Below are 21,184 nucleotides of genomic sequence, written 5' to 3'. Positions count from 1 at the left end.
TTCACCTGTGATCCTTATTATGTTCCACATATTCTTGTTTTTTGTTTTTTAATTAGTTGAGGGCCTTCTCTACTTCTGCTCGTAAAATCGTTGGTTCTGCTTTTTGACTGCATGTTTCTTGTGTTCTGATACTGATATATTTTTTTAAGTAATTTGGTATAAACCTGAACCTGACCAGTAATTTTGTTCGGGTTTCTGCAATGCTCTCTATGTCAATTGTTTCTTTTTCATTATTGTCTTGAATGGCTTGAAGTTGTGGCTTGCACTCTGAGCCGAACATTCTTTTTAGTTTTATATTCCCATTTGTAATCGGGATGCGAAAAGTAGTTTTGAAGTAATGACACTTAATGGAGGATATTAGTAACCATATTGTTCTGTTACGTCAAAGTGTTAATTCAAATATCTGTAATTTTAGGTATAAACAAAGAAGATCGAGAATTACTAGTTAACACTGTAAATATAATATACCATTCGGCAGCATCAGTACGTTTTGATGACTTCTTAAAAGACGCCATTATTTTAAATGTTCGAGGAACGAGAGAGGTTGCAAAATTAGCCCTGGACTTAAAGAACATCTCAATATTCGTGCACATATCAACTGCTTACAGCAATTGTGATAAACTGGTAGTAGAAGAAAAACTGTATCCAGCCCTTGCAAACTGGAGGGATGCTATTAAGATAGCCGAAGAATGTGATCCAAAAACGTTAGAGGTTCTTTCTCAAAAATATATTTCTCCATTACCCAATACATACACGTTTGCTAAGTCTTTAGGAGAACATGTTATCAATGAATTGTGCCAAGGAAAGATACCAGTTGTAATAACAAGACCATCTGTAGGTAGGTAACAATTTATTGTTTTTTCTGCTCGTACGTTAATCGATAATAAACCGGCCAAAAATCAGTGGTGCTAGAATAGAATAGAATAAAAATATGCTTTATTGTCACTGAAAATTTTTACAATTTTATGGACAAAGCTTACATACAGTCAAAAAAAACATAATATCAATAACAAATAACAACTACAATTTACTAAAATTAGATAAATCGTCAATATATGTACATAACAGTATAATATAAGATATAAAAGCCAAGACAAAAACAATTTATTGCAAAATTTATATAAATTGCAAATATTATGCAAATTGAACATACTTACAACAAATAAAATAAAATACATAAGGAACTGACAAGTTTATGCCACTGCGTATGAAACTCAATTTTCTTAGTTATTCATTAAGAAATTCTTCTATTGAATAGTATGGTCTTTCAGATAGGTAGGCTTTTGTCATTTTACGGAACTTTGGGAAAGATGTTGCAGATTTAAGTTGTAACGGAAGATGGTTGTACCGTTTCTTTGCAGAATATAATATAGATTTCTTTACTAACTCAGTGGATGGAATCGGTAAATAAATGTCAAAGATTGAATTTCTGGTGGAGTAAAGATTATTGGGCCTTGCTGGAAAGACATGAAGGTGTATACGAATTAAACAAACCGTTTCTAGAATATATAAAGATGGAAGTGTTAAAATTCCGTGATCTCTGAAGTAACTTCTGCAATGTGTAGATCTTCTGAGGCCAAACAGATATCTTATTGCTCTTTTTTGCAATTTAAAAATAACATCAAATTGAGCAGCTGTACTAGAACCCCAAAAAGGAAGACCATATCGAAGATGAGACTCGAACAACGAAAAATATGTTATTTTAGAAGATGCTAAATTGAGTTCCCTTGAGACAGATCTTATTGCATAGCAAGCTGAGGCGAGTTTCTTACTTAACGGATCGATATGAAGGGACAATTTGAGGTTGCTGTCTAAAAAAAAATACCAAGAAATTTTACAGAATCAACGGCACTGATCTGGCTGTTATTAAGAGGCAAAAGTTGAAGAGCTCCTTTATAGGATAATGCTACTGTTTTATTTACGTTAAAAGAGAGTAAATTAGAGTCAGACCAGGTATTTTAGTCAGTAGATCCGAAGTTATAGTTTCATGAAGAGATGCAATAGTTGAGTTGCTCCAAGTGATACTTGTATCATCCCATCGATTTTTAAATTAGTGATGTCATTTATAAAGATAAGAAACAGAAGAGGACCCAATACTGAACCTTGTGGTAGGTACTCCACATACAATGTTTTTGAGACTAGAGTCAGTATCATATGCTCTAACTAGTTGTTTCCCATTATTCAAGTAGGAATGGGACCAATTTAAAGAAATACCTCGAATTCCATAGAAATTTAGTTTTATAATCAAAATGTCGTGATTTACACAATCAAAAGCTTTGGCATAGTCGCAGAAAACAGTGGCAGTATAAAGATTATTGTTTAGTGCTTGGTAAACTTCATGTAGTACAGAAAACATGGCATCAGTGGTACAATTATTTGTTAAAAAGCCGAACTGATTTTGTGATAAAATGTTGTTATCAACGATAAAGGACATAAGTCGAGTTTTAATGAGTCTCTCAATAATTTTGGAGAGTACCGGTAGTAAGGCAATAGGTCTATAGTTGCAGGCATCAGATTTTTCACCACACTTATAAAGAGGAATAATAATGGCTGTCTTTAGGCACTCTGGAAATTTACCTTTTTCGAAGGAATCATTAATTAGAGAGACAGGATTTCCAACACATTTTCTGTGAGATTAGAGAAAATTTTTATAGATAGTTTATCAGTACTACAAGATGATTTGCTTTTGATACTTTTGATTGTTTGGATCAGTTCAAAGTTATCGACTGGTCTTAAAAATAATGAATTTGAGACCTTTCTTGAGTTAGGGAGATAGGAAATGGGATCTTGTTGAGGCAAAATAGTTGACGTTATATTTTTACTCACATTAACGAAGTAGACGTTTAGACTTTCAGGATTTGGAAGGGAAAATGATTGAGCTGTGTGAGTTTTTTATTTCGAAGATCGTTTATTATAGACCAAGTTTCTTTTGCAACACTTTTAGAGCTTCCCAGACGATTTTGATAATAGGCCTTTTTAGCTTGATTTGACAAGTTTTAGATATGTTGTCCTGTACTTCATGATATATTCGCTATGCTACATACAACTCTTCGTGAGACTTTCCCGCGTTTACTATTGCCTTCCATGTTTGACGGTCCTGTGCCACTATTTCCCATTGTCGCACTTCCATTTTCTCGGTTTACTGTAAAGAGGCCGAAATCATTAGACCGAAAGCAGTAGACCAAACTCATTAGACCGAAAAGCACTTTACCGAAACATCACTAGACCAAAAAGCAGGAGACCGAAAGGCATTAGGGACATAATACAGGGTGCTCAAACAGGATTGTAATCTGAGCAAAGGTATGATCAACATCCCTTCACCTTTTATCCTGGCTTAGGACTGGCAGCACAAAGTACTGGCAAATTTAGAGGTTGTTGTTTTTGCTTTGTTTCTTTTTATTTATGTTTTTGTTTTTATTTGTTTTTGGTTTATTTTTTATTTATTATGTACAATACCTACTAAAAATTAAATACTAAAAATAGTTTAGAGGTTGTTTTTTGCTTTGTTTTTTGTTTATTGTTAAATTCAAATTAGAAGCAAATAAAATTTACCCTTAATTTCTTTTTATTTGTCGCAGTTAAAGAGATAAGACAAATGTAATTACAGCTAAATGTTATTTAGATGGTTATTAGAAACAGTTCAAATTAGTGCAGCCGATATGTGAAACAGTTGTGCATTTAATGATAGAAGTATATAATTTGGACCACATATACTACACATACAAAGGTTCAAATTTAGATTTGAGGCCATCTCAGATTTTGCCGTTTACAAAAATGGCGGGGATTCAAAATGGCGACTATACATATGTGACTAATAGCACGAAAGACTTTTGAACGAAAGATCCGATTTCAACCAAAGTTGGTGTATAGGTTCTTTTTTTGATGTATAAGATCGAAGTCTTGAACCGGAAGAATCGGTTTACCAGAAGTTGTGTTTTTCCTGGTTTTTATGTAAAAATATGCTGTTGTTTTTTTCAATTCTTTCACCCTGTATGTATTAATTTTTCAAAAAGTAAATACCACCATTGAAAGAGCGTAAAAATATTTTTTAGGAAATATATCTTTTGAACGAAACGTCAGATTTCAACCAAATTTGGTATATAGGTTCTTTTTTTGATGAATAATATCGAAGTTTTGAACCGGAAGAATCGATTTACCAGAATTTGTGTTTTTACTGTTTTTTTTTTTGTGTAATAATATGTTGTTCCTTTTTCAATTCTTTCACCCTGTATATATAAATTTTTCAAAAAGGTAATAACGCCATTGAAAAGAGTGTAAATGTATTATTTAGGAAATATTTTGAACTTTTCAGTTGTGTTAATTACCATTTAATAAATGCGTAACTTATGTTCACATGTACCTATGGGCGGCAGATTAATTTTGAATGCCCGCCATTTTTGTAAAAGACTAAATCTGAGATGGCCTCATATCTAAATTTAAATCTTTGTATGTGTAGTATGTGTGGTCCAAAGTATATGCTTCTACCATTAAATGCACAATAATTCTTATATTATTAATTGCACGAATCTGCCGCAGATAGGTACCTACATGTGAAGATACGTTATGCATGTATTAAATGGTAATTAATATAACTATAGGGTACAAAATATTTCCTAAAAAATACTTTTACGCTCTTTTCAACGCCAGTATCACCTTTTTGAAAAAATAATATATACAGGGTGAAAGAATTGAAAAAGAAACTGTGATGGTACACGACAACCCTCACGGAATTTTCCTAATTTATTTGTTATAAGAATAAGGTCAATATTATAGTTGCAATTTGTATAATTTATTACGATAGTAGCAAAGTTCAAAGTATTCAACTCATTCGCAAGACTGCAAACACAGCACACGTCATTATTGAAATACGTATAGCATAACCATATATGGTAATACATATGGGCATTGTTTTTAATATAATAAGATATAAGTGGGAAGGTCGAGTACCTGAGACATTCATTGTTGTATCAGGGTGTTCGCTGAACTCTGCTGGCGCGTGGTCAGGGAATATAGTTACCGAGATATGGGTCACCTTGACCTATCCTAACTATAATGTGGGTCGACGTAGTTGTAACTGTACCTTTAACCTTGTAAGAATAAAGATATGTAAAAAGTTTAAGTTTGTTTGTTCGGGAGTGTCTTCGTCCAGCAACCCCCAACATCACATGGCGACCCGTGCCTTAAGTTAAAGAATGGAGTTTTCTGGTTCGCATATAGATTGAGGTATGCAGCTCTACACGTAAGATGGGAAACAACCAGAATAAAGAAAAAGAGGAACAGATCTTCATAAACCAAGCAGGCAACAGCGGAGGTGTGACAGCTGAAACCGGCGAAAACGAGAAGCTATCAATCCCGGGAGTTTTGGGAATTGTATCGTTCAGCCTGGCCATAATCATCGTCGGATGGCTACTGTATCGACGATGGAAGAAGCAGCTTCGACGCCACATCCGACAGGAAGTATCTAAATCAATGGAGATGCTGAGGTTAGACGCCCAGAATCCAGGACCAAATGCATAGACACATGAACCCATATTCGTGAGTAATTTTTCTTTTTAATACAATACAGTTTAACTGCTTATGAAGTAAGTTTGATGACTATTTTTTTTATTTTCATATTGAAATTTTGATTTTTTTTTTATTATATAATTACTCACTTACTTATTTACTGACACTTTAAATATTGACGGTTATCCAATATTATTGATCCTTTTATTTTACTTACATTTATGTTTTATTATATTATTTTATATGTTACATTTTGTTATATTTGATAAACTTAACGGCAATGATAAGCTTTACGAAGTAATTGAGACTTCGAGACACTAGGCCATATACTATTGAGTAACGTAGGCAGGCCAAGCCGAATTTATGTTCGAGGAAAGATTTCAACGTATTCTGGAAGATATAACTATATTAAATAGGAATCTCACAAAAGACACTATAGAACGAAGGAAAAATAAGCTAATCACAGATAAATGGGTGGAAAAACTCAGGACTATCACGGAACAGTTTAGGACGGTGCATAAAATATACAAAGGTGACAGCTGTAAGGCAGCAGAAGACAAATTCATTGCAGATATTATTGCAAAAATTGGAGAAAAGATCGGAAAAGTCCAAACAGAACTACGGAAAAGACAAGTTGAACATAACAACGACAAGATGGGAGAGAAATTCGAACTGAAAACAGCAGGGAACCTGATCCCTCACATAGGAAACACCGAAGAATCAATTAGAGCATTCATAGACGCAATTGAACTGTACGATGAATTTTTAGATGATGAAGGAAAACCGCAACTAACAAAGTACCTGTTGAAGGTGAAACTAACGCAAGCAGCAAAATTACGACTGAAGACCACTTACAACTCAAACGCGGCACTAATAACCGATATTAAAGAAAAGTTTCTAGTAAAACAATCTATCCCTGTTCTGTCAGCGGAGATCAACTCAGCGAAACAAGAGAATAGGTCAATAGAAAAATTTGGAAGAAGTTTAGAGGAGCTCATGGCTAAATTAACAATAGCACAAGCAGAGGGAAACAGAGATGCAGAAGAAGTGCTGGCCAAAGTAAACGAAAAAATTGCAATAAGCGTGTTTACTAACGGTTTAAAAAATGACAAGATAAAGACAATTTTGAAAGCCAAGAACTTTAGCACTTTAGCGGAAGCGATAACAAGCGCAAAGAACGAAGAATCGCTAACTCGAACGGAAACTGCAGGAATGTACCACATGAATAAAACATATAGAGGCGGAAGAAGAAATACAACAAACGGATACAAAAATAGTTTTGACAGGAGAAAAGAAGGTAACAAGACATATAATAATAGAAATACAAATGGAAACGAAGTAAGACAATATCATAACAGAGGTAGGTCTCAAAGAAACAGAGGAGCAGGACATGGTCATCGAGGGAGAAATAATAATTGGTCGCAAGGTAGAAACCCCAGCAACAGAAATTCACCAGGAGCATATTTCGCAACAGAGGAGCAGCCCCGCCAAGAGCAACCACACACAAGCACAATACAAGAAGTAGATTTTTTTCGTGGCCCATCAAATGGAGGCAGATAATTCCACAGCAAGTGGATTAAATTATATTAATGTTTATTACAGAGGAAAACGCAAAAAACTATTAATTGACACTGGCGCAACAGTCAGCGTTTTATTTGAAGAATGTTTAGATAAAAACTACACCGACATAAACAAAACCCGACGTATTAGCTTGCGAGGTGTTACCGGAAAAACTATATATACAAGGGGAACCTTATTGTGTGACCTTGAAATATTAGATAACTCAGAGAAGATAACGTTGACACAGGAATTTGCAGTTATGAAGAGTTTCACAAATAAAGTCGATGGGGTTATTGGTAGCGATTTTTTATACCAATATTTTGCTACAATAGATTACGAATCCTTAAAATTATCGTTACATGTAGAAGGAATGAGAAGAGATTTTAAAATGCTATCTATGGGAGAAATTTATACGATAATAATACCTAGGAGATGTGAAAAATTATTTTTTTTCGAGATCGGGACACACTACGGAGATTTTGTAACTATACCACAGGAGATAGCGGAAGGAATTTTCTCGGCAGGAACAGTCTCAAAACCAGTCGACGGAAAAATACCAATAAGGATATTAAATATCAATGATAGAGAAATAATTGTTAAGAATTTTAGACCGAAGGTCGAAAGATTAGACAAGTTCGACGTTTTCCACATGGGAGAATCAAAACAATCGGTGAGTCGTGCCGAAAGACTTTTGAATATAATAAACACAAAAAATTTATCGCTAGAGGAAAAAAGAGCAATAGAAAAAATATGTGTAAAATATTCCGATGTGTTTTTCTTAGAAAACGATCCATGCACAACGACGGACGTATACAAAGCAAAAATAAAATTGCAAAAAGGAGTATCACCTGCTTATACAAAACCGTATAGATTACCACACGGACAAAAAACGGAAATAAATAGACAAGTAGACAAAATGTTAAAAGACGGGATTATTGAAAATGCAATATCAGAATTCTCATCTCCACTACTTATAGTGCCAAAGAAAAACGATGAAAATGGAAACAAGAAATGGAGAGTTGTGATAGATTACAGACAACTAAACAACAAAATTGAGAATGACAGATTTCCATTACCATGCATAGAAGAAATCCTAGACGCTTTATCAGGAGCAACATATTTTTCACATTTAGATTTATACCAAGGATATTACCAAATAGAACTCGATTCTAAGTCCAGACCGTACACAGCATTCGCAACCGATAGAGGTCAATATCAAATGACACGACTTCCGATGGGGTTAAAGACAAGCCCAGGATGTTTCTCACGAGCCATGACTATGGCAATGTCAGGTTTAAATTATGAAAACATGTTTATATATCTTGATGATTTGATAGTCTTTGGCAACAGTCTACAACAGCATAATCAGAATTTAGTGAAGGTATTAGAGAGACTAAGGAAAGTAAATCTGAAATTAAATCCAATTAAATGCGAGTTTATGAAAAAAGAACTATTATATTTAGGACACAAGATTTCGAATAAAGGTGTAGCACCAGATCCGGAAAAGATCACCGCATTGGAACAATATCCAATACCACAAAATGCAAAAGAAGCAAAAAGATTCGTAGCCTTTGCAAATTATTACAGAAAACATATCAATCATTTTGCAGAAATAGCCGCACCTCTAAATAGACTATCAAGGAAAAATGTAAAATTTGAGTGGACAACAGAATGCCAAAAAGCTTTTGAAAGCCTCAAGACGTCATTATCAAACCCCCCCGTAATGGAATTCCCAGATTTATCGGAGGAGAACACGTTTATTCTACGGACAGATGCATCTGGCATCGCACTAGGAGCAACTTTGTCAAACGGGAATGACAAACCGGTAGCATATGCCAGTAGAACACTTAATAAAGCGGAAATGAATTATCCTACGATAGAAAAAGAATTACTGGCAATAGTATGGAGCATTGCTAAATGGAGACATTACCTTCTACAGAAAGAATTTATTATTTTGACAGACCACCGACCATTGGTGTACCTATTTGGTATGACAAACCCTTCCAGCAGATTAACCAAATTTAGATTGAAGTTAGAAGAATACGACTTTACAATTAAATACGTGAAAGGAGCTGAAAATGTAACAGCTGACGCCTTATCACGAATAGAAGTTACATCAGAAGAACTAAAGCAACTAAATAAGGACTCAGAGAAAAGTATATTAGTGATGACGAGAGCACAAACGAAAAAGCAGGAGGAAATCACCGATTCGAAGAACGAATGGACTGATCAACCAGACGTAGTCGAATTGTTGAAATTCCCGAAAAGTGCGGTAGAGGTAAAACTGATAGACAAGGACGATTGCAAAACAATGAAGCTAGATTCGGCTGAAGAAAATACAAATAGTAGTATATTGTACAATGAAGAAGACGATATTATTTATCTGATTCGAGATTTTCGATCAACGTCTGCACTACGAGCGTCGTTGAGAAACTCGACATATCAAGAACCTCGATCAACGTCTGCGCTACGAGCATCGTTGAGAGCCTTGATTCAAATGTGCGCACAAAAGAATATAAAGGAACTAGTACTAGTAAAGAATAATAAGAATCAGCCAATTATTGAAGAGATAAGAAAGGATCCTAAAATATTTAAAGAAAGAGATATCAAAATATGTATAGTACAAGACAAACAGAATATAGCAGATGAAAAATTAAGAAGAATTATAATTAATGATTTTCACATGTTACCAACAGGAGGGCATGCCGGAATAAATAGAATGTACAAAAATATAAGGAAATATTATTTTTGGAATAGTTTACGAAAAGATATCGAGGAATTTGTGAAGAGATGCGACGATTGTCAAAGACATAAGCATTCTATCATAACCAAACAACCTCTAACTATCACATCGACTGCCACCTGCGCATTCGACACAATATTTATAGATCTAGTAGGACCATTTGAGATGGATGACAGTGGGAATAGATATATATTGACACTGCAATGTGAGCTAAGTAAATACATAGAAGGATATGTAATAAAGAACAAAGAAGCCGAAACAGTAGCCAAGGCATTGGTAGAAAATTTTATTCTGAGGTATGGAGTACCCAGAAAAATAGTCACAGACCAAGGCTCAGAGTTTATGGCAAGAACATTTAAGGAAACATGCTCATTATTGCAAATAGAGAAACTAAACTCAACAGCATATCACCACGAAACAATAGGAGCTTTAGAAAATACTCACAAACATTTAAATGCGTACCTTAGGATACAACTATCAAAATTCCCTACAAATTGGAGTACATGGGTGCAATATTTCTGTTTTTCGTATAACATTTCAGTACACTCAGCAACGGGTTATACTCCGTTCGAATTAGTGTTCGGAAAAATATGTAGACTGCCGACAAATGTTCAAAACGAAATAGAACCCCTGTATAATTTTGACGACTATCCCATGGAACTGAAATACAGACTACAAGTAGCCGCAAAGGAGGCCAGAGAAACACTAACACATACAAAACACAGCAAAAAAAAAATATATGATGCCAAAACGAGTAAAATAACTTATAAACCAGGAGATAAGGTATTAATAAAAAAGGAGCCAAACACAAAACTTAACTGTTTGTTTTCGGGTCCATATACCGTAATTAAAGATGAAACGCCTAACGTAATTATTGAGAAAAAGGGTAAACAAATAGTCATACATAAGAATAACGTTAAGCTGTATAATATATAAAAAGAATAAGTACTGAAAAGTGTTATAGTGTAAAAGTGTAATAATAGTCCACCATAAGACTTTTACTAGTACTTAAGGTTCAGTGTAAATATTTATATATCTCATTTTTTTTCTTTTCTCATTTTCTTTAATATGTTTGTTTAATTTTCTTATAAAGGAGAGACGTCAGTCAGCATAAATAATATAAAATAGAGATGAAAGGAAATTGTTACTGAAATTCCCTTTCATCTTTTCCCCGCCCAGAGAGATGTGATGGTACACGACAACCCTCACGGAATTTTCCTAATTTATTTGTTATAAGAATAAGGTCAATATTATAGTTGCAATTTGTATAATTTATTACGATAGTAGCAAAGTTCAAAGTATTCAACTCATTCGCAAGACTGCAAACACAGCACACGTCATTATTGAAATACGTATAGCATAACCATATATGGTAATACATATGGGCATTGTTTTTAATATAATAAGATATAAGTGGGAAGGTCGAGTACCTGAGACATTCATTGTTGTATCAGGGTGTTCGCTGAACTCTGCTGGCGCGTGGTCAGGGAATATAGTTACCGAGATATGGGTCACCTTGACCTATCCTAACTATAATGTGGGTCGACGTAGTTGTAACTGTACCTTTAACCTTGTAAGAATAAAGATATGTAAAAAGTTTAAGTTTGTTTGTTCGGGAGTGTCTTCGTCCAGCAACCCCCAACATCACAAAACAACATATTTTTACATAAAAGAAAACAGTAAAAACACAAATTGTGGTTAACCGATTCTTCCGTTTCAAAACCTCGATATTATTCATCAAAAATAGAACCTATATACCAAATTTGGTTGAAATCTGACAAGTCGTTCAAAAGTTATCGTGCTATTAGTCACATATGTATAGTCGCCATTTTGGATGCCCGTCGTTTTTGTAAAAGGAACAAAAACTGAGATTGCCTCGTATCTAAATTTGAACCTTTATATGTGTAGTATATGTGGTCCAAATTATATGCTTCTATCACTAAACGCACAATAATTCTTATAATATTTGCACGAATCTGCCGCATATAAGTACATGTGAAGATACGTTTTGCACTTAATAAATGGTAATTAACATAACTAAAAAGTTAAAAATATTTCCTAAAAAATATTTTTACGCTCTTTTTAATGGCCGTATTAACTATTTAAAAAATTAATACATACAGGGTGAAATAATTGCAAAAAAAATAACGTATTTTTACATAAAAACCAGTAAAAACACAACTTCTGGTAAACCGATTCGTTCGGTCCAAGACCTCGATTCAAAAGCTGATGAAATTTTCTAGGTCGGCAGCTATATGTATGAAACAATTCCTCGACCGTTCGACCTGTCCATTGTCTAATGTTACGCAGCCAGGACAGTTGTTTTCTTCCAACCCGGCGTTTTCCTTCGATTTTGCCCTAAATAATCAACCGGAATAAGCGATATTTAGGTCCTCTTATTATATGAACAAAGTATTGAACCTTTCTCATTTTTATGACGTTGATCAATTCTCGCTCTTTGTGCATGGTCCCCAGTCCACGGGATTCTGAGCATGCGATGGTAACACCACAACTCGAACGCTTCTAATTTGTGGAGATTCTTCACTTTTGTCGTCCAAGTTTCACATTCATAAAACAAAACGGACCAGACGTAGCACTTCAATACTCTTAGACGTGTGGTCAATGACAGACTTCTGCTGCATAATAAAGAGCCCAGCTAATAAAGCATTTCCGTGCAAGTTCTATTCTTAGCCCAGTCGGGATAGCATTTGACCTTGCATTACGAGCTGCCCCAAATTTTATTTTTCTAATCTTTAGGGGGGGTCAATAGTAGTATAAATTTAAAATCATCATCATCATCATCATTCTCTTTGCCTTATCCCTATGCGGGGTCGGCTTCCCTAATTGCATTTCTCCACACAATTCTATCTTGGGTCATATCAATGTTAATTCCCTTTACCAACATGTCCTGCCTTATCGTCTCCCCCCAGGTTTCCTTTGGTCTTCCTCTCCTACTCCTTCCAGAAATCTTCACTTGAGCTATTCTTCGTATTGGGTAATTAACGTCTCGACGTTGAACATGACCAAACCATCTTAACCTATGCTCTCTCATTTTGGCATCAATTGGTGCCACACCTAGACTCCCCAAATATACTCATTTCTAATTTTATCCTTCTTTGTCACTCCACTCATCCATCTAAGCATTCTCATTTCCGCCACATGCATTCGTTGTTTCTCTTTCTTTTTCACTGCCCAACATTCAGTTCCGTACATCATAGCCGGTCTTATAGCTGTTTTATAGAATTTTCCTTCAACTTCATTGGAATTTTTCTGTCACACAACACACCACTCGCTTCTTTCCACTTCATTCGTCCAGCCCTAATTCTACTGCATGCATCTCCATCTATTTCTCCATTACTCTGTAATACCGATCCCAGGTACTTAAAACTATTCCTTTTTACAATCAGTTCACCATCCAAAGATGCCATTTTATTTGTAGTAACTTCATCTTTAAATTTACATTCCAAATACTCTGTTTTCGTCCTACTAAGTTTTAAAACTTTTTCCTCCAGAGCTTGTCTCCACTGTTCCAGTTTTTGTTCTAAGTCTCTTTCACTATTTCCTATTAACACTACATCATCAGCATACATTAGGCACCATGGAATACTACCCTGTAGTTTCGATGTTATCTGGTCCAAAACTAATGAGAATAAATAAGGACTAAGCACCGAGCCTTGGTGCAATCCTACTTTCACCTGAAATGTATCAGTCTCTCCCACACCTGTCCTAACACTAGTCGTTACTCCCTCATACATATCTCTCACAATCTTTACATATTCGCCAGGGACTCCTTTCTTATTGAGTGCCCACCACAGAATCTCTCGAGGAACTCTATCATATGCTTTCTCAAGATCAACGAATACCATATGAGCGTTTGTTTTTTTACTCCTGTATTTTTCCATCAACTGCCTTATAATGAAAATTGCATCTGTTGTTGATCTGCCCTGCATAAAGCTAAATTGATTCTCGGATATTTCGGTCTCTTCACGTATCCGTCTATCAATTACTCTTTCCCATATTTTCATGGTGTGGCTAAGCAGTTTTATAGCTCTGTAGTTTGTACATTGTTGTATATCTCCCTTGTTTTTGTAAACAGGTACCAGTATACTGCTTCTCCATTCGTCTGCCATTTGCCCAACTTCCACAATTCTATTAAATAGACCTGCTAGCCACCTGATTCCTGTCTCTCCCAGTGCTCTCCATACTTCCCCAGAAATATCATCTGGTCCTACCACTTTTCCTTTCTTTATTTTTTGAAGAGCTTGAGCCACTTCCTCGTTTGTTATTTTGGTGAACATTGCTGCTGCTGTCTCCGTTGACTCTACAGGCTGTCTGTCAAATTCTTCATTTAATAAGCTGTCAAAGTACTTAATTCATCTCTTTTTGACATCCCTTTCGTGAACTAGTATTTTATTATTTTCATCTCGGATACATCTAATCTGATTAAAATCTTTTGCTTTCTTTGCTCTCTGTTTGGCTATTTTATATATCTTCGTTTCGCCTTCCCTGGTATCTAGTTGATCGTATAGGTTTGAATACGCTTCTGCTTTGGCTTTTGCTACTGCTGCTTTCGCTTCCTTTTTCGCCACCATATAGTTTTGAAGATCTGTGTCGGGTCTGGTTTCTTGCCACTTTTTATATAATTTTCTCTTCTCTTTTATTTTTCCTTGTACTTCGTTTGACCACCACCAAGTCTCTTTATCCTCAAACGTTTTTCCTGACATTTTCCCAAGTATTTCAATAGCAGTCTCTCTAATACTACTGGCCATTTTTCTCCAAATTGAATTAGGGCTTCCTTTCATGTTCCAACATATTTTTTCTATTATACCTCTCCTGAATAGACCTTCTTTCTCATCTTTTAGCAGCCACCACTTGATTTTTTGTGGTCCTCTCCTATATTTTTGTTTAGTTGCACTTTTTACTTCGATGTCCAGAACATCGAAGTAAAAAGCGAAACTACACAAAAATATCGGAGAGGACCAGTAGTATAAATTTAAAATCTCGACTTAATTTGACCGTTGCGTTAGCCGCCATCTTGATTTTAAACGAAAACCGTGTTTGCTCAATATCCCCGCCATTTTCAAAAAAATTGTAACAATAAAAATGATAGAAAATCACATTTTCATCAATTTTGGTTGTCATACTTTTTGTCGAAAAGTTGAAAATGGCAGAGATGTTGAGCATAAACGGTTCTCGTTTAAAATCAAGATGGCGGCTAACGCAACGGCGGAATTCAGTCGAGATTTTAAATTTACACTACTATTGACCCCCCTAAGGATTAGAAAAATAAAATTTGGGGCAGCTCCTAATGCAAGGTTAGGTCTGTTATTCGTCTAACCTGACTGGACTATCTGGCCGAAATTTCCTCATCACTTTCAACCCTTTTGCTATCTAATTTTAGTACTGAGTTTTCGATATTAATTTTTCCGATCACCATCAATTTTGTTTTCTCTGCGTTGATTGTTAAGCCTTTTGCAATACATTCGTTGTTTACAGCGTTCAACAGGGTTTGAAGGTCTTCTCTGCCATTATGGCGGTGTCATCTGCGTATCTGATGTTATTAATGATTTCACCACCGATTTTAACACCTTCGCGACGATTATCTAACACTTCCTCAAAAATTGGTTCGATGTAGGCATTGAACAATGTCGGTGACATAACACATCCCTTGTCGTAAATAAGTGTGTGGTTACTGCCTTCTAGGTCCCAATTAATTAAAACTCTCTTCTTGGTTCAAATACGTTATATTTACTTTTAACTCCATCAACGATTAACCATAATAAATTGTTTACATATCACAGTAACGACCTACCTTTACATTACTACTACAAATAATAATGATGATGATATCATCGGGCGTTTACTTATATATTAGAATGAACTTTGCAACCTCACGCGTCGGCCTTGGTCAAGGGCGGACAATTTATGATATGCTTTACTTTCAATCAAACATCTTTTGTACAGGGTGATATTATAATACCACACCTCCCCGTTTTGTTAAAATTACATATTTTTAAAATGAGATTGATTGTCCATCATCGCCTTTTAGGAGATAGACCTTATATTACTTATATAGTTAAAAAAATCCTATTCTACACAAAAGTTCATATTTTCCCTATACTAAACTGGTATTTTATAACCTATCACTAGTTCACGTACTTTCACGTCGTGTCTTTTCGTCTTTTTTTTTCGTTCACTAATTCACTTCATCAAAACAGTGTCCACAGTGAATGAAATTGATCCTAACTTTTAAATAGTCTTTTAGTGCCTATAAGTCGTAACTAATCTAATTGTAATAAAATCTCGAATTTAATACTTCCTAAGCTAAGCTAAATATTACCTAAACTTCTATTAAATGGTATATAAAAAAAGAATTTAACGTTACTTTACTATTTCATCTTATTATTTCAGTCTTATTTTGATTTATTTATATACGCCTTACTAACTTTAAAATATTGTACCTATAATAAAAATGTAATCTCTCTAAGAACTTCACTTTTTGTGTCCCTTTGCTTACTATCTACTAACACTATTGTAAGATATTGTCTATCCTTAATTCAAACACTTCCATTTTCCACGAAAATTTAACCTGAATTCATTATCTACATTTAAAAAACAAGTTATTTATAATTTACGTTACTTTAGAGAAAAAAAATTTACAACTTTAATTCTTAAACACAATTCAATGATTAGCTACTTATTTGATTAATATATTATTCTTAATTCTGCTTGTTTATTTTGACATTTCTTACAAATTTTATGTCTCTTCTTTCATTTTTCCTATACTATATACTATACTATAGTGCAAAAAACAGAGAAGAACTGGATAAGAGACGTAAGGGTGAAAAGGAGTTATGAAATTGGTAGTGACCACTATCTACTAGAAACCACATTCAAAAGCAAAAGAAAAGAAATAAAAAGAAATGAGAACATAAACAGAGAACACAAAGAAATAATAAAAATTTATAAACTAAGGGAAGAAACAACGAAAATAAGATACACAGAAGGGCTAGAGAAAGAAATAGACAATGAACATATAATAACAGAAACAATAGAAGAAGAATGGGGAAAATTTAAAAATGCGATGATAAAAACAGCTAAATCAATATGTGGAACCACAAGAAATAACAACAGAGGGAAACGAACGTCTTGGTGGAACGATGAAGTGAAAAGAGAAATAAAAGAAAAGAAGAAATTATGGAAAGAATACATACAAGACAAAACACAACAAAAATATGAAAATTATAAGAGAAAAAGAACAAAAGTTAAAGAGATAGTTAGGAAAGAGAAAAAGAAAAGTTGGGAAAAATTCGGAGAAAAAATGGAAGAAAACAGCACAGAAAACGTAAAATTATTTTATAGAACACTGAAAAACCTAAGAAGCAACAAAGAAACGAAACTGAAACAAATAATGAACAAGGAAGGAATAATAATAAATGACGATAAAACAATAATGGAAAGATGGAGGGAACATTTCCAGCTGTTACTGAATGGAAATCAAGTGAACACAATGGAGAAGGAAAGCCACATAAAGAGAGTATCCATAAGAAACACGGAAAATCCAGAAACTATAGAAAAAGAAGAACTAGAAGAAGCAATAAGAAAGATAAAGATTGGAAAAGCACCAGGAAGCGATGAAGTAGCACCAGAAATGATGAAATATATAGGAATAAAAGCAAAAGAAAAATTGTTATACATATATAACCTAATATGGAAGAGAAAAGTAATACCCAGAGAATGGACAAATGCAGTAATTATACCTATATACAAAAAAGGAAACACAAGAGACTGTAAGAACTATAGAGGTATATCACTACTATGTGTAGCAGCAAAAGTATACGAAACCATAATAGAAAGGAAAATCAGAAAAGAAATAGAACATAAATTAGAGGACGTACAAAGTGGATTCAGGAAAGGACACAACACACAAGACCATATATTTACCATGCAACAAGTAATAGAAAAAGCATTAAAGAAAAATAGAGAAATATACCTGAGCTTTATAGACATGGAAAAAGCCTTCGACTCAGTCAAAAGAAAAGATATATGGGAAAGCCTAAAGAAGAAGGAAGTAAGCGAAGAACTGATAGAAGCAACAAAGAGTATATACATGAAAACAACAAATACAGTAAGAATGTTAAATATACAGTCAGAACCATTTGAAACAACTCAAGGAGTTAGACAAGGGGGAAGTCTCAGCCCAGTGCTATTCATAAATGTAATAGATGAGATAGTGAAAGAATGTAAGAAAACTTTCAAGAAATACTGCATCGGTTGGAACAGAATGCAAATGATAAACGCTGAGATGTGTATATTTGCAGACGACATAGTATTAATTGCGGAAACAGCAGAAAAACTGAAATACAACTTAGAGAAATGGAACCTAGAAGCAAGCAAATACAACTTAAACGTAAACAAAGAGAAGACTCAGATAATGAAAATATCAAGGAAACAAGGGACGGAAGATCAAATAGAAATAATGATAGACCAACATCAATTAATACAGACAAATTCATACAAATACTTAGGAACAGTAATCAACAACAAAGGAGACATAGAGGACGATCTTAACAACAGAATGGAAAACACAGGAAAACTATTCCAAGCACTAAATAGAGGATTCCTTAATAACAAAGAAATATCAACAAAGACCAAGATGACAATATACAAAACAATATATAGACCTACGGTGACATATGGAGCAGAAAATTGGATATTAAACAAAAGACACCAGAGCAGAATACAGGCAGCAGAGATGAAATACCTCAGAAGAACGATAGGAGTAAAAAGAACAGATAGAATCAGAAATGAAGAAATAAGAGAAAGACTCAAAATCAAGCCGATACTCGACTCAATCAAGAAGAAAAAATTGGCATGGTTCGGACATCTAACCCGGATGGACAATGATAGACAAGTGAAAAGAGTGTGGGAAGCCAAACCAATAGGTAAGAATAGAAGAGGAAGGCCCATCAAAGAATGGAACAGTGACATTTCGCAGATACTGCAGAGTAAGGGTAAGACTTGGCAGGAAGCAACACAGATGGCAGCCAATAGGAAGGAATGGAGAAAGTTCGTTAAGAGCTAGTACAATTCAGAAGATTGTAAAATATTGTAATTTATTGAATTGTAATTTAATGAATTGTATTATAAATGGCCCTACACCGAAAGGTACTAATGGGTCTACTGATTAAGTAAAGTAAAGAAGTTATTTATAATTTACGTTACTTTAGAGAAAAAAAATTTACAACTTTAATTCTTAAACACAATTCAATGATTAGCTACTTATTTGATTAATATATTATTCTTAATTCTGCTTGTTTATTTTGACATTTCTTACAAATTTTATGTCTCTTCTTTCATTTTTCCCACATATTTTAATAAAATTCTCTTTTTTCTTTCTTTTCTTCTTGTCTGGTACTACAACTCATATAATTCATTTTTCTTCATATAATAGCACTTCTACAGTGTACATAATTCATCTTCATATACATATTTCATATAACAATCATATATCATTTCATATAACATCATAATCATCACTTCATATACTAGCTCCGATACCTTCGTTTTACCTTAATAAAAGAGGTTTCACTCGGATGTCTTAGTTCTCCGCCAATATTAACCCGAATTTTCGCCCTGATCTGTACGCACCATTGAGGTGGTACAGTTAACTCAAAACACGAAATAGGTATTTTATGCGGTTCAAATTCTTCTAAAAATATCACAACCTCAATCCCTTGCTTTGAGGCCGTTGTTTATTCACGAATAATCATGAATAAAATAGGTACCCTTCAAAACACAGAGTGGGTCTCTAATAAGCTTTCAAGCTTCTATAAATCACTTAGTACCTTCCTAATTTGACAAGAGCAGTGGGTTTCTTATTGTCTCTAGTTGCCTCATAATATTTAGCTTATAATATTGTTAGTTCTTCTTCTAATCTATATAGTTCTTCTCCAAATTCCTTATCTCGACTCACCAGGTCGGTTCGTTAAAAATATATCTCTTGCTTATAGCAATGTTTGTCGTATGTCATCACTAATCATTATTTATTAAAAAAAATATCATTTATCACTCAAAAAATATTAATTCAAGTTCATATCATACAAAATTTAACACAAAATCGATGAAAATGTACTCAATAAATATCAATAATAAAAACAAATTGGCTAATAAAAATTCAATAATAGTATACATATTCGATACAAATTCAATTCAAAATTCAAAAACAGCCTATGCAAAAGTTAGATAAAAATACTCAAAATCAGTGCAAATCTCAAAATTCGATAGAATTTTTTGGAAAAAATTCGATATTCCATACAATATTTAAAAATAACCGTACTAAAAATCGAAATCGGATAGAGATTTTTCAAATAAATTTAATAACAATTCAAAATTCAATAAAAATTCAAGAATAGCATATATAATAAACTTCGATAAAAATATTCAATTCAAAAATCACTTCATGTTTCAAAATTCATAGATATTCTTAAAAAAAAATCGATACTTCGTAAATTATTCAAAAATCAGCAAAGATAAATATTCAATGTTCAATAATAATATGTATATAAAAAACCGAGGGAAGCATTTTCAATAAAGATAGACTAAATTTCTTACTTACATTTTATCACTTTGTCTTTTCACTGGGTTGGGGTCCTATATTCTTCCTGGGTCCTGGTCAGTTTTCGCCGTCTTCGTTTCCAAGCTGGTGCCGCCATCTTTGTTCCTTACAGAAGATTCTCCAATTAGTTTACAGGATCGCCATGTCGTAAATAAGTGTGTGGTTACTGCCTTCTAGGTCCCAATTAATTAAAACTCTCTTCTTGGTTCAAATACGTTATATTTACTTTTAACTCCACCAACGATTAACCATAATAAATTGTTTACATATCACAGTAACGACCTACCTTTACATTACTACTACAAATAATAATGATGATGATATCATCGGGCGTTTACTTATATATTAGAATGAACCTCACGCTATTTGCAACCTCACGCGTCGGCCTTGGTCAAGGGCGGACAATTTATGATATGCTTTACTTTCAATCAAACATCTTTTGTACAGGGTGATATTATAATACCACACCCTGTCTGACACCACGCTTAATAGAAACTTCCAGTGCCGGATTAACCAATAGGCAAAGTAGACAGCTGCCTAGGGGCCTCGACCCCAAAGGGGGTCTCGCAGGACTCAAAACAAAAAAAAATAATAATTAGAATTAAATAAAAATTATAATGTTGAAAAATTCAAATATCGCGCAATACCATAAAAGTGATGGTGGACGTATGAAATTAGATTACAATGCATATACTTTTGATCACATAGAAAGTCTATGTTGTGAGAATAAATCGCTAATGAATGGCCTTTGGTAGAAG

General features: G+C 34.0%; 1 protein-coding gene across 2 annotated transcripts in view; it reads left to right on the top strand.

The window, feature by feature from the left end:
- Window positions 1-21,184, top strand: part of LOC126889444 (putative fatty acyl-CoA reductase CG5065) — an 83,152-nt gene that overhangs the window by 29,113 nt on the left and 32,855 nt on the right. For both annotated transcript variants that reach the window (XM_050657759.1, XM_050657758.1), the window contains exon 4: window positions 416-838. In XM_050657759.1, coding sequence (XP_050513716.1) covers window positions 416-838 — 423 coding nt within the window. The remainder of the gene's footprint in view (window positions 1-415; window positions 839-21,184) is intronic.

This window comes from Diabrotica virgifera, chromosome 8 (assembly GCF_917563875.1).
Source record: "Diabrotica virgifera virgifera chromosome 8, PGI_DIABVI_V3a".
Taxonomy (NCBI): Eukaryota; Metazoa; Arthropoda; class Insecta; order Coleoptera; family Chrysomelidae; genus Diabrotica; species Diabrotica virgifera.
This window is presented reverse-complemented; position numbering and strand designations above follow the sequence as displayed.